This window comes from Gasterosteus aculeatus, unplaced genomic scaffold, assembly GCF_964276395.1.
Source record: "Gasterosteus aculeatus unplaced genomic scaffold, fGasAcu3.hap1.1 HAP1_SCAFFOLD_120, whole genome shotgun sequence".
Taxonomy (NCBI): domain Eukaryota; kingdom Metazoa; phylum Chordata; class Actinopteri; order Perciformes; family Gasterosteidae; genus Gasterosteus; species Gasterosteus aculeatus.
In genome coordinates, this window is record NW_027554974.1 from 2,772 (window position 1) to 16,536 (window position 13,765).

Here is a 13,765-nt window from a genome sequence, read left to right on the forward strand (position 1 = left end):
GCCATTTGATGGCAGTCCAACACAAGCTGACTGACTGATACAGTGGCCACAGAGATCTGTTGTATGGATGCTATGGAAATATATGCAAAAAGGGGTACGGACAATCCTAAAGTACAACAAGAGTAGAATAAGTGACCCCATAGTACTCCTTAAAGTCATCATGAGTGCAGTGGTGAGCAGGTGTACCTGAGTAATAGCATCAATAACACAATGTGAAAATACTCGGAGACAGAGTGAGAGACACAACCTCTGTTGGCTAACTTTCCTCACATGGACTGTCAATCAACCGTTCATTCACCCATTTATAAGCCTACAGGCAACTTTAGAGTCACTGACTGATCCAACCTGTATGTCGCTGCACTGTGGAAGGAAGCCGAGGTACCCGGAGAGAACCCAAGCAGACAAGGGGAGAACACGCAAACTGCACCGGTGAAGGCCCCAGACGCCGGCGGGGTCGAACCCACGACCTTTCCACTGCAAGGCGACAGTGCTAACCAACACAAGCCAATTAATAATCAGAACAATTGTACAGACACTTGTCTCACAAACAGTTCTCTCCTCACAGTCTCAATTTGACACAGACACACGCACAGACGTTGACACGTGGACACGCATCCTCAATAACACGCACGCACACACTTACACTTTCTGTGGACCAGGTTGGGAATGCTGCATCAGCAGATCAGTTAGTGGTGGTTGTGTGTGTATCTGTGTGCACGCGCTCGTGTGTGTGTGTGTGTGGAGATTAATGACAACTCGGTTATAACGCAGGCAGCAGCGCTCCAAACCGCGAGCGCGCGCTGCTTTCCTCGCGAGTAAACATTGGCCAGCTGATCCAAAAACCGACAGGTGACCCGGAGTGATGGTTAAAAAAAAGGGGCACAATCTCCTTAAAGTTTAGATCTCATGTTAATAGTTCATATCCCGCAACGCACATGCATGGCGACTCTCGTGTTTCATCCTATGGAAGCGCGACACGCTGACGCGCAACGGAAATTCCACGTCGTAAAACGCGTGGAGCGATCCGAGCAGACTGCAGGACCCGTGCAGTGCACGCGAACAACTGCTTTCTTTAAATGTTTTCAGCTTCCTTGAATATTAGACGGACGTGTCCGCGTGCAGGCGGAGAAGAACGGGGTGAAGTAACTACAACACCAGACGCACCGGACACCGGAGTTCAGTTGTTGAGACACTCACCCTGTGCGGCAGATCCGTCCAGCACGGTGCAGCAGTAGAACTATTGGATTTGAAAGAAGAACTACTACTGAGCTGTCAATTTTCTATTTAATTATTATTATTTTTTACCCTGAAAGAAGCCGAGGGTCCACGCAGTCACGGCTCGGGGCCAGAGAGAAGTCGTTAGAGAACAGCCCGTCCGGTGCCACGTTGAGGAACCGCGAGGCAGACCGGGAAACGCGACCACGCTGCTCGGTCCGTGGGCGTCCGTCACACCCGGTCGGCTCACTCCGGTGTGGAGGTGCTGCAATCCAGCTTCTAACTGCTTTAGATGGGTTTAATAGTATTTAGGGGTTAACGTATTGCTATTGTAGAATAACCTTTTGATTGAAAGCTATGAGGGGGCTATTTAACTTTTAAAAACGCCACATCAGCCATGTACATATTAAACTAGCTATTGATCTAGCATTATATCTCGACATACACAGGACGTGTGTTATATTTCCCCGTGTGGGACATTTATTTAACGCGACATTTAAAGTAGCCGTTTATACGCGCAGTACGCGAACGCAGCAGCAGGCAGTTTTTGACTGGCACGTCGTGCGGTGACGCAGAGGTGAGTCAGAGCGTCGTGTCCCGCCCACCCCGCGGTGGCGCCCAGTCACGCAGCCCGGCACAGCTGTGCGCGGTTTAAAGGGCCGCCAACTCCCGGCCCATGTACGGAAACTGTCCCCCAGTGGCCATTCCGAGGCAGGTGGGCGTGCGCGTTACTGTACAGTCACCCGTGACGTAGACATGTACACACGTCGAAATATGAACCTGCATACATGTTTCTATTGTGTATGAACGCGTCATCGGTGTACGGCCACGTGTTATGGTGGTGCCGCAGGGGGTAGCAATATAATCACGTGACATAAGTCATGATGCTTCACTGGGGCTTTTCGTGCTAATGATATTTTTCCTCAGCAGCACGCGCTCTCACACACAGACACGCACACAAGCAAAACCCACGCACACAGATACACACTCTCAGACCCACCGACACACACACTGATTTTGAGCGATACAGAAGGGGCAGATTAAGACGTTGGTCCTTGGTTGGTCACCCTTGGTCCTCTACTGACCTCTACTGGCAGGAGCGTAAACCTGCAACGCAACTTCCCTACTGATTGGCCTCAGTCTGTGTTTCAGTGACTGACTGCAAATTACATGGCATTTTTTGTCACTTCAACATAACTGTTTTTAGATAACTTCAAAATCCAAAAAGCCATCTTTACATGATTGTGCTTTCGGTGTTACAAGGATGTTGTTATTTGTTACTGTAAACATTGCATCTAAGTGACAGACTGCCGCCACTCAAGTGCTTGTTGTGACAATTAGTTGCCACACACTTGCTACGACTGGGTCATGTTGATTGAGCTGTGGAAAGAATTGTGGATTGAAATATTTGAGTTTGTCGACACTTAGGAATAAATAAATACTTTAAGAAACGCAGTTATTTTCACCAACTTGTACAAAGGAGATTGGATCAAACACCTTTTTGTGTAACATATGTGCATAGGACCAGAACACGTGTATATTTAAGATTTACTTTATTTAGAATGAGAAATTTATTTTTTTAAACCAATTTCTTTGGAGTTAAATGTATTAAAAGGCAGGATGGATTCATATATTAAGTAATCTTCCTAAATTGTGACATTTCCGTGAGACATCTGAGATACATTTATAAAATGAAACAGGACAACTCCCTCTTATAACTTGCATTGCGATGAGAACTGCAATGCATGCTGGGGAGTGTACTCACAACCTTCGTGGTCAGCGCTGGGTTATCTGAAGCTGCAGGTGGAGCAGGAGGTTGGAGATGTACTTGTAGTGGGGACATCTGAGGGCAAAATCCCATCAGCGAATAAAAGGTGAATGAAGTTCGAATGCTCAAGAAAAGGAATTTACAACATTAATTTTGAGTGTGTAAAAAGGTTTATAGACGTCCTTCTGAAAAAGAGTCTACTGATGTTTTACACTGAAAATTACCAGCCAGGTCCCTTGACTTTAATGAACGACATGTTTTTAAGCTGAAGGTCCGGCGTAGAGATGACAACGTTGGTCTCTTGGTTCGTGCACGGCGTTGCTTCAGAAGGGAATAATCCCGACTATTGGATGGATCGCATTGAGACGTCTATGTGAGTCTGTCCAAAGCGACTTGCATTGCAGTTTTAACCCACGGTTTAAATTTGCCCAGGGAGCCGTCAGCGGGTCAGGCGTCTTGCTCGGGGACACCGAGCCGCCGGGGTTCGAGCCGCCAACCTTGCGGTTCCCGGCGCACCCGCTCTACCCCGTGCGCCACATCGCCCTGATGATTGTGGGTTTGATTGCAAAATGACAACAATCACGAGGTGAATTGCTGTGACATAAGGGAAACCAACATATTCAAACCTCCCCTCAGAATTAATTGTGGTCCCTTTGTTGGTCTGCAAACTTTTTCATCCATCTGTTTTTGCAGGCTAACACGTTACACTAAAAATGCTAAAAACATTCAGTGTGTGAGCACCGAACAAGCGACAATCCCCGCCGTGCATCTCATTGTTTTGATCAAATAATTCAGTAAACCTAAAAGTCTAGAATGAAGCGTTTCAGGAGGAATAGAAAAGAAGCAGCGGAGCACATTCCATTTAGTTTGTTAAGTCGCTCTTTATTTTTTGCCGTGTTATCAAGAACTTCCAGTCTGTTGCTTAAAAAGTTGAGCTCAAGGCACTGCAGCATATGAACGGCGGGTGGGAACGTGAACAGCAGCCCTCCTTACATTTTAACCCGGAGAACTTTTGAGGTTGACGGCAGCGTCCCATCTGCGGCCAGAACGTTTCTTCATCACAGCAGCTGGTAGAATATCCTGATATCACTCATCAATGTAAACACAAAGACAGCGTACGAAATCACTCTCATTAAAAGGTTCCCGTGTATTGCACTAAATATTCAACCCAGGCCAGATTACTCTGTTATTATTATTATTATTAATAAAAAACATCTACGGTTTGTTAATATAAAACCGATGGAATGAAATGGAGTTTAATTTCCATCTTACTTGGGCACCTTTATATCTAAAGAGATAGAATTAATGAAAGGCCTCAATTCTCTTCTGCCACAAAATACGTGTTATCACTGAAAGTAAAATCACTGAAACTCAAAGAAAGACGTTGGAGGAAGAAGAGGAGAGGATCATCTCAGATGATCAGTGTTGTTCTGTGGGCCTCGTCCGCTGGAATCAGTGCTGTTTGGGGCGTTTGGGGTCGTACTTGATGAGCAGGCCGAGGGAGGCGAAGCCGAACAGAAAGGTCTGCACCGCCCACAGGAAGCGAGTGGCCGCGTCGCTGATGCCTTTGTTGCTGCGGAGAAGACAACAATGAACCAGCCGCCGCTTTCACTGCGTCCGAAATCCTGACGCGGCCGCTCGCTTGGCATCGTTTGCCACCTGAACCTCTACTTCTCTGCACAAATGTGCCAACACACAATTGGGACTGAATGTAGAGCATGCTGGTCATCTCTGCATGATCAAAATTAGACAATTACACCTGAGATTTGTTGTGAAACAAAAAACAGATGACAAATGGAAGCTTCTGGAGGCTGATTTATTCAGATGTTTAAGGCATTTAAGTTGTTTGTGGCCTTTGGGGGGAGATGAAACTTTCTAAATAGAAGGTTGTGTCAGAAATGCGGTTGCATCCTCATCTACTACAAATGGAATAGCTTCCTGTCTTCCTTACCTGCACACCCGTAATGCGATGTAGGCCTCAGTGACGTGGATGGCCCAGGACGCCCACCACCTGGAACAGACACACGTGCGTGACACGATTGGAATACTCTGTAAGTAACAAAGTACTTGTAACTTTTAAAAAAAGTTGAAATCCAGCCACGCCGTGTGAGAACATGGCCAAACATTTTTGTCTCCCCTCAAGCAAAGCTGAGTAACACCCCACAATGCAACAGTGCTGGCTTGAAAAACAAAACAAAACAGTCACGTGACAACCTCCAAAACGAGATTAACGGCCGGCCGGCGGGTCACATGACTCAAACAACAGCAAAACATTTATCCTCTGATTGCCGTCTTCACGCTCTGCTGGTGCTTCGGCTTAAAGGCCTAATTAGCAGAACTTCACGCCGGTGGAGGTGTGAACGGCTGCAGCTGATTGGTTTTCAGCCCACTGATGGTACTTTGCGCGTCGTCTGACTGGAAGAGATGCCGCTCCGCTGAGGCAATCTGCTGGTTGCCTTTCATTCTAATTAGGCAACATCACAACCTTCTACCTGAGGGGGGGGCGACTGCTATCAAGGAAGAGGGATCACATGTCAGGAGGAGATCAAGGAGAACACCGTGGTAACCGGAGGCCGAGTGTCCGCTTACCCTTTGTACATAATGCCAGCATAGTTATCCACCAGGTGCCTGCAGAAGCTGCCGAAGGGGCCGAGCTGCTCGAACGGGATCGTTTCCGGCGCGAACACGATCCACTGCAACACACAGTCAGGAGAAGCGCCGAGTTAACGCATAAAACATGCACAGAGACTTTGAGACAAACTGGAGCATGTGTGTGTGTGTGCGCTCTTTGTCACCGCAAGATAAGTTCAGCAAGAGGGAACTATTTGACAATTTCATAGTTTTTGCCACATTTTCAGGGTTTTATATAGTTAGAGACTTTGCTTGTAGAGCCATGACATTTAGTAAGTGAAAAACACAAGCGTATGACGTACGTTTTTGGACCGTAGAAAATTGGTTAAAAAGTGCATATTTTGCAGAGTCCCACAAAGTATAGAAAGGTGGATGTTTCTATGCATCCGGGTCAAAATAGTCTCATTAGTGTTATACCAGCTTTTGGGGGGTGATAATAATAAGCGGAATGCTATTGGGCTTCCCGCTCAAGCGGTTAGACCGGCTTGTAGCGGCAATCGTGACTTAGAGAGCCGTAGCAGGACGGCCTTGTTGAAGGCCACGGGGATTTAATTCGACGCAGTTCTGGAGAACCGATTCTAAACCCTGGAGGGTTTTGTTGGAGGGCTGTCATGTGAAAGCAAATGAGTAGAGGTCTTGTTAGGCTCCGAATCGCACTCCATATCTTCCACGTTGGGGTCAGAATCAAGTCTTTATTTCATACAAACTGAAATAAATACTACCAGCTAACGACTCTACGGATGGTAAGCACATCGTGGATGAAGATGCTTTTATTTTGATCACTTATCCATTTCAAAAGCAGTTATTCTAAAACAGTTTTTTACAAACTATTTGTATCAGTGATGCTGAAATTAAAAGATATTTGAAAGGGAGTAAAGCACATGATACAAAAACTAGAATGCATTTATTCATTATTACATGACAAACTTCAATTTCTAAGCCACACTTGATTGCTTAATTTGTTTGCCAAATGAAACAAAAAAATATATATTCAAGCAAACAGCAGTGTTGGCTGGGCCCCGACATATGGGATGTTTTGCTGATATTTGAACATTTTCCCTTTTCTTGGTGGTGGTGCTAAATATACACGTGATCACTGTTTGAACCACACACTTCCATACTCCATGTAAAAGGTTAACGTGTTATCTCTCTCGCCCATTACTGCAGTTAACAGCTATTTATACCATTTACATTTGGCAGTTGGAAAAAAATAGCTACAATATCTGCTACAATAAAAACCCAAATATCTACAGGCCACCTGCTGTGAGCTTTATTGTTGTGGTGCATTTGGGAAGCAATGAGTTTGCAAGTTATACAACTATACAACTCTAATAAATATAACGTTATCAAGGGTAGAATGGAGTTTGGCATGGTGTTGTTTATTTGAAGGGCGCTGTCGGGGCAAACATCGGCCGGAGGGAACAGACTCCTGCAGCGGACAGCGAGTCCGATGGACTTTGGACACCAAGGTAGTTTGAACCGTGATGGTTCAAGTCCCGATAAGATGAACGCTGGATAAGCGATCAGAGCGTGACGTAACAATGAACACGGAAGACACTTTGGCAATACAACAGTTTCACAAAATGTTAACAAATAAGATACTTTTAACGTACATTTTCCAACAGAAGCGTCTTTTTTTGAAAAAAAAAGCACACGACCCGGAGGACATTTTAGCAACACAACACGGCGGCGTTATCCGCACATGGGCGATTTACACTTATTAAATCGTATTTAGATTATGACTCATTTAGTAATGAACTTACAGTGTAATATCCCATCCCCAGTATCACGAAGACTATCCAAAACGTGCTGGTTCTTTTAAAGTAATCGCATCCATCACTTTTAGCCATGGCTGCTGCTCCGCCGTGCTGCGCTGGTCCCGCTATCAAATACTACCGTGTGGAAACAGCGGCGACGAGGGACCACGGGAGGACGGGCCGACCGGGAGGGGGGCGCTGTTCCATACATTGTTACATAACGTTACTTATTACTTATGGAGTATTCTTATGGCTTCATATGAAAATAAAATGTAGGCATATATAATGCGGATTAACAAAAACGTAATAACAACTTCCGATAAGGGAGATTTTATTACACTAAAGATGTATTAGTGCTGTGACGGATCAGACCAGATCAGATCAGTAGAATATTCCAGTGACCGGAAAACAAACATCCGTGTGCTATATACACTGTCTACTAGTCCTTAGTCATTGTTTAAAGTTTAGGTAGGTATCAGACACCACATTAATATTCCATACAGTAGGAAATTATGAAAGTTTTTTGCTGAGGGTTATTCTAGCATGAATACGACATTTGACAAACGAAATGTGTCACGTAATACAGGTATTTTATATAAGACACTAGTGGGAGAAGTTGTACTGTCCCTTTTAAACTGTCTGAAAAGCTATTCATTGTCAGATAGTTGGATCTGAAACTATATTGAGGCTTATCCAATGCTTTATTTATTCATTAGAAATATAATGATGAAACAGTAGACCTACAACCGCTGTCATGTTTTATTAGACCTTTTCAACAACTCCCCCAAAAATGTGATAAACTCAAGGATTTCTGTAATTAATTTTTTAAAATTTAAAACTCCATATATTAATCAAATCGAACTGAATACATCCTAATCAAACAGTAATTCATAAGCTGCATAGTTGCCATCCTCTACACGTTCCTGTAGATTTTCCTATTTGGAGGATCATGTTTTTAAGTTAAGATGATCAAATTATTTTTTTCTTCTCAAAATATGTACATCACCAACCTAAACAAAGCTCCCTTTAGTGATTTTGCATTAGCTGATTAGCCTATCTGCTACACCAGTGCTTAGTTGACTTTAATCAATCGATCATTGTATGTTAACCGGGTTAGAGCAAGGCTTTAATCTGCTGAAATGATTTATTGATCACACTCTTTCCCATTTTTATTACACTAATTCAACTAATTGTAGATAATAAACGTTTTTTAATATGACTATCTGGAATTAATATCAATCATTACTTCAAATGAGTGGCTTTGGCAGCATCCAGCGTTATTGCTGTGTGGTATAAAGTCTGATTGGATTTGGACAAAGCACAGGGAGTGTTGTTGGGACTTTCAGGAGCCGTCTCTACACATGGAGACATTGATTCTGTGAGTTTCCCAGATAAAGATGAAAAAGAGCTTGTTCTGCTGCGTCAGATGACCCGGGTAGACTTCAAGCGGCATTGTTTTCTAATACACCCAAAACTATGGTGAATCTGCATATGAACTTTGTCCTTTTGTACTGTTTGGCTTTGGACTCAGTATGTTGGCCATTTACATTTTGGACACTTTTGACATGAAATCATTCAATTCAACCAACAAGGAAGGATGGAAGGTCAAGAATAGAGGTTTAAATGCATATGGAGGAGTATACATATGTATATATATCAAGTTAAGACGTGTTTATATTTAATTTAAGTAATTTAAGTTTTCCAGCAGCAGGTCAGAGCACAGAAGACTTGACATGCAGATAATACGATTTTGAAGTCAAAGCCCGGACATGTCGAGCCGTTTGACAGGCCCGCCGCTGCGTTGATGCACATATTCAGTGTTCTGAAGGCTGCTGTGTGACCGTCTAATTCATCAGTGGGTATTTACTCCTCTTTTGTTTATGCCCTTGTGACGGAGAGAGCTGCTCTGCATGTGAAAAGAAAACAACTAACAGGAGGCCGTTTTGTGTTTCACTAAAGCCTGTGAGATCAAAAAAAGGTCTTAAAGATTGTTGTCTGTTGATTAACAGTGTGCAAAGCTGCCGGTGTTTGTGCTGAGCACTCATCAGACAGATTTGAATAAAAGGCCATTACTCTAATATTAAGAAAGATTTGTCCCTTAATTAAAACTTTCACTTTACCATTGCTGCCTGGTATATGAAAAACTATGTTAAACAGTATATATAAATATATCTATCTATATATATGTATATGGTACAGTATATTCTTTACAACCCAAAAAACAGAAAACCCCAACGCACATTTACATAGTTTTTATCACATCACAATAAAATATTAGATATTAAAAAGAATGTCTGTCGTTGGACCTCGCATACTCTCAGCAGCACAAAAACACAAACAGTCACATGTGAGTCGTCCTCTTGTTAAGTGGTATCGACGAGGCTGACAATCACTGAGCGACTTTCCTTTGTCTCTCCCGAGATCTTGTGTCATATTCACCAGTGACCTTGCCACCACTTTGATAGCTATGAGGTGATAACGGCTCGGAAGGGCCAGAGTACTTCTGTTAAGAACCCGTCCTCAAAGTAAAAACAAATCCCCACCCCAACTCCCATCTGGCTCTGCCGAGGCCTCCGGGGGTCTCAGGTGATCGATATAAAAGGCCCCCTGTTGCGAGCAGGAGACACAGTCACAGTCTCTCGGTGGAGGAACACAGTGTCACACTGATCACAAGTCCACCCGAAATCCATTTTGTCCCCAGAGCTTCACTTATTGAGCCGCTGCCATGTGGAAGGACTCCAGCAATGGTAAGAAATGCTTTGTGATCTTCACATCAGGTTTTCATGTTTTGCTTTATGTCCAGTTTTGTTTGTGGGACATAGATCCCTGGGTGAAGTAGTTAGTGGTGCAAGGTGAAGTAGTTTTGCAGCACAGTCTGCTCAGTCGGGTATGTGTAAAAAACCTTGGCACCCGCTGCATGTGATGTAAGGCGATTCACCAACCTGGGTAAACTAAATAGGACGGCTAAAAAATACTAAAACTACTTTGAGAATTTTAAGACTACGTGCTGTATAAACAGTGAAAGAAAAACACAGTGCCAGTAAAATAGAAAGAAAAGCCCTAATTATAATATGTTTTGTGTAAGGTAGAATAAAACACCAATGACTAGATTATTCTTACAGATATTTGTCAACAAGGTCCTTGTTTTTGTCTGCCTTCACAAACTTTAACTTTATTGGGTATTTATGTTCAGAAATCCCAGAGTTGGAACTTTTTCAACCAGAAATGAAAAGGCAGTTATTTGTATTACTGCACATTCAGCGTCCTGATTTCATGATGCATTACTGTTGAATTACAGCTTTAGAAAGTAGCCTCTTGAGAAACTAAACAGCGGCTGGTTCAGAGCACAACAAGAGGGCAAAGGAAAAAAGACAAACATCTATGCATCCTGTCCGACGTTGAACCCGCTCCCCTCTTCTCTGTCTCCCCCCCAGACGACGCCAGGGCCGCGGCCTCCGGCGGCTCCCATCGCAGCACCAGTCGCAGGAAGAGAACCAGCTTCTCCAAGGACCACGTGGAGCTCCTGCGCGTCACCTTCGAGACCGACCCGTACCCGGGCATCAGCCTCAGAGAGAGCCTGTCCAAGACCACCGGCCTGCCGGAGTCACGCATCCAGGTACTGCTGCCGGCCGGTCTGCGATATCAAACGCCCGAGCCCCCTCACGGCGGGCGGGTGATGATGCAATGAGTTAAACCGGGTCAATTAAACGGTCTCTTCAGATAAGTTTAGGAGCTTTGAAACTGTTGTTGTTTTGAGATTAAACGCACGCAGGCGAGCACGCGCAGGGGGCCGGATCACCGGGAGGGGGCGGGGGGGGGGCCTTAGTGAGGCCTCCTGCCTTACGACACAAGCTGCACTTTTCTTATCATAAAAAAAGGCTCTGTTTTCAAATTCATCCTGCATAGAATTGTAGATATCGCTATCACTTGACTTCTTCTTATCTTTGAAGATGACACGAGCTGTTTTTATCGGGCCCTTGTTTGAGCTCGCAGATAGACTGTACAACAAGGCTCTGACGGCGGACTGCCGTGCTAATCCTGTCCCGCCGCCTCACCGCTGCCTGTTTACCCGGAAAATGATTAACCGGGTAGATTGTTTTGTTTGTCCGACCCCATTCCAACCTCAGCATTTATTTTTTTCTTCTTCTCCTTTTCCTGTCCAGGTGTGGTTTCAGAACAGGCGAGCTCGCACGCTGAAGTGCAAAGGCGCCAAGAAAGCTCTGTGGCAGTCTGACAGCCCGGCACGTGACGCCCTGCCTCCGCCCCATGCTGCCGCCGGTGGGGGCCCGCAGGCCGGCTCCGTCCATCTGCCGCCTCTGGGCCCTCCGCCGGCCTATCAGACCCTGGTGAAGGAGGAAGAAGTGAAGGTGGCCTGCTACTACGGACAGCGGCCCCCGGCCTACTCCACCGCCGAGGAGCACGGACACTACGGCTCCGCGTACGGGCTGAAGCAGAGCGGACCGCTCGGATGCGGATCCGCCGCTTCCCTGAGGGGCTTCTGGTCCCAGCCGGGCAGCCGAGCCTCCCCCGTCCCGCCCCAGTGGGGCCACTCGCCCCTGGAGATGAGAAGCTACGGCTCCAGCTCCACTCAGGCCGGAGTCGCGTATCCGGGATCGGCGGAGCAACGGGCGTACATGCCCTGCTCCACCTCCTACTCCACCTCCCACTCCTCAACTCCAGACACGCCGGATTCCGGGTACTGGGATGCCAGCCTGGAGAACACCACGCCGGTGGAAAGTCAGTACTCGTGGATGGACAACTCGTGGAGTGGGGCCTCTATGGAGGTGTGCGGGGGGGCTGAGTCGCCGGCGCTGACCCGGTACGACCCCTTGCCTGAGCTGTCCCTGCATGAGATTCTGGGGGAGCTGCATGAGCACTGGCTGGGTGGGGAGGAGGTGGATATCCATGCTACTGGGGAGAAAACGCCGTTCTCTTAATGGCTGTGGCAATAGGATTTACAATGGACATTCAAAATCATGTATATCATTTTGATTAAAGGTATTGGTGTATTTCCTCTGTCATGTGTACATATAAGACGTTCAAGAACTCCAAAGCATTTAATATGAGAGCCACATTCTCACAATAATACAGGATTTTTATTTATTCCTGAAAGACTACAATTTCTTTTGGTTGATGTATTTATGCTTTCATTCGACTATATTTATGACTTCTATTCATGATTTTCCTGCACTTTTATTCAAATAAATCAGAAATAATAATTCATGAAGCACTTTTCTATGTTGTTATTTTCAAATCCATGAATTAGCTTTGGGTTCATTTACAACCAATACGAAAACTACCACATGAATTCCCCTGGACTCCGGATGTGGCCGATTCGCCATGTAGTGGGAAGATAAAGTGAGTCATGCACTCTAAGCAGCAGATGGTGCCTGTGAGTTGGCAAAAGGATGAGAGGGACACAGACTATGTAACCTAAACCTTTGCCGAAGGAATTCAAAGCCCAAAATTACGTTTTTTTTTTATTTCTACTCATTTGACAACCTTTTTTTCTTTTTAAAGAAAACAAAATTAACTTCTTCCTCAGGATGAAATGACAAACACCGGAAAAACATTGCAATTAAAGTTATCACTCGTATTTCTTTTCAAATGAACAGAAACAGCTAAAATACATTTTAAATCTTAATGTAAACGTAATCTAAGGGCAAAGACATTCCTGGGCTTTGACAATAGGTCCCTATTTCGTGCTTACATTTCGATAAGATAAGATAAGATAAGATAATCTTTCATTAGTCCTGGAATGGGGAAATTCATATGATTATACAGCATTTTTGAGAAAAGTGAGGTTAAAAAGTTGTGCGTAGGTGTTTTGCCACTATCTTCATAGTCCTTCTATCTATTTTCTGGGGGAAGTTTTCCAGAAATATGAGATGAAATAAATAAAAAAAAGGAAATCTAAAATAAGAGTAAAACCAATTAAGGTGCAATGGAATTCATCAACTGTGTGTAAGAGAAAGAAAACTTTTTAAACTGACGTCTGTCGTCCCCCCCATCAGATACTAAGGGTTAAACTGTCAGATTAATGACAGCTGTAACTGACAGTTATATAGACACCGAATTTTACTTCCCTCTCTCATCGTCTCAATGGGAAGGGTGATGTGCCTTTGTTAAAAGAGCACATCACCTTTCCCACAGGAGGGATCGTGGAGGCTTCCTGGGCTCACCGAAGACAGACCAGCCGGCAACGTCGCAGGCCGGTGTGTGTCAGACAGGTGTTCGCCTGCGCGGGACGCTAAACAAACAATATGCAGACGGCTGAGTATAAAGACATTCGTCAATTAGGATTTTTTAAAAACAAACCTGAGGACTAGCACAGATATTACTGGGGGAAGACAGGCCCTCTGTGAGTGATGGTCCTCAGCCGCCAGCGGTTCCA

General features: G+C 44.9%; 2 protein-coding genes across 2 annotated transcripts; one reads left to right on the plus strand and one right to left on the minus strand.

The window, feature by feature from the left end:
* Nucleotides 1-3,844: 3,844 nt before the first annotated feature.
* Nucleotides 3,845-7,521, minus strand: LOC120820959 (transmembrane protein 254). The gene is made up of 4 exons (XM_040179238.2): nucleotides 7,378-7,521; nucleotides 5,573-5,676; nucleotides 4,935-4,994; nucleotides 3,845-4,556 (listed from the first exon to the last, which is right to left on the minus strand). Exons 1-4 carry the CDS (start codon nucleotides 7,462-7,464, stop codon nucleotides 4,436-4,438), a joined length of 372 nt encoding a protein of 123 aa, XP_040035172.1. The 5' UTR covers nucleotides 7,465-7,521; the 3' UTR covers nucleotides 3,845-4,435.
* A 2,391-nt stretch (nucleotides 7,522-9,912) lies between these two features.
* LOC120820212 (uncharacterized) lies at nucleotides 9,913-12,592 on the plus strand. Its single transcript, XM_040177733.2, has 3 exons — nucleotides 9,913-10,118; nucleotides 10,806-10,987; nucleotides 11,535-12,592. Exons 1-3 carry the CDS (start codon nucleotides 10,097-10,099, stop codon nucleotides 12,306-12,308), a joined length of 978 nt encoding a protein of 325 aa, XP_040033667.1. The 5' UTR covers nucleotides 9,913-10,096; the 3' UTR covers nucleotides 12,309-12,592.
* The last annotated feature ends 1,173 nt before the right edge of the window (nucleotides 12,593-13,765 follow it).

What these genes read in the sequence shown, in the direction of transcription:
- LOC120820959 (XM_040179238.2), bottom strand. Translation starts at nt 7,464, where the DNA reads ATGGCTAAAAGTGATGGATGCGATTACTTTAAAAGAACCAGCACGTTT. An exon ending in TGGGGATGGGATATTACACT is followed by an intron (nt 5,677 to 7,377) that starts GTAAGTTCATTA and finishes TGTGTGTTGCAG; the next exon opens with TGGATCGTGTTCGCGCCGGA. An exon ending in ATCGCATTACGGGTGTGCAG is followed by an intron (nt 4,557 to 4,934) that starts GTAAGGAAGACA and finishes TCTTCTCCGCAG; the next exon opens with CAACAAAGGCATCAGCGACG.
- LOC120820212 (XM_040177733.2), top strand. Translation starts at nt 10,097, where the DNA reads ATGTGGAAGGACTCCAGCAATG. An exon ending in GTGGAAGGACTCCAGCAATG is followed by an intron (nt 10,119 to 10,805) that starts GTAAGAAATGCT and finishes TCTCCCCCCCAG; the next exon opens with ACGACGCCAGGGCCGCGGCC. An exon ending in TGCCGGAGTCACGCATCCAG is followed by an intron (nt 10,988 to 11,534) that starts GTACTGCTGCCG and finishes TTTCCTGTCCAG; the next exon opens with GTGTGGTTTCAGAACAGGCG.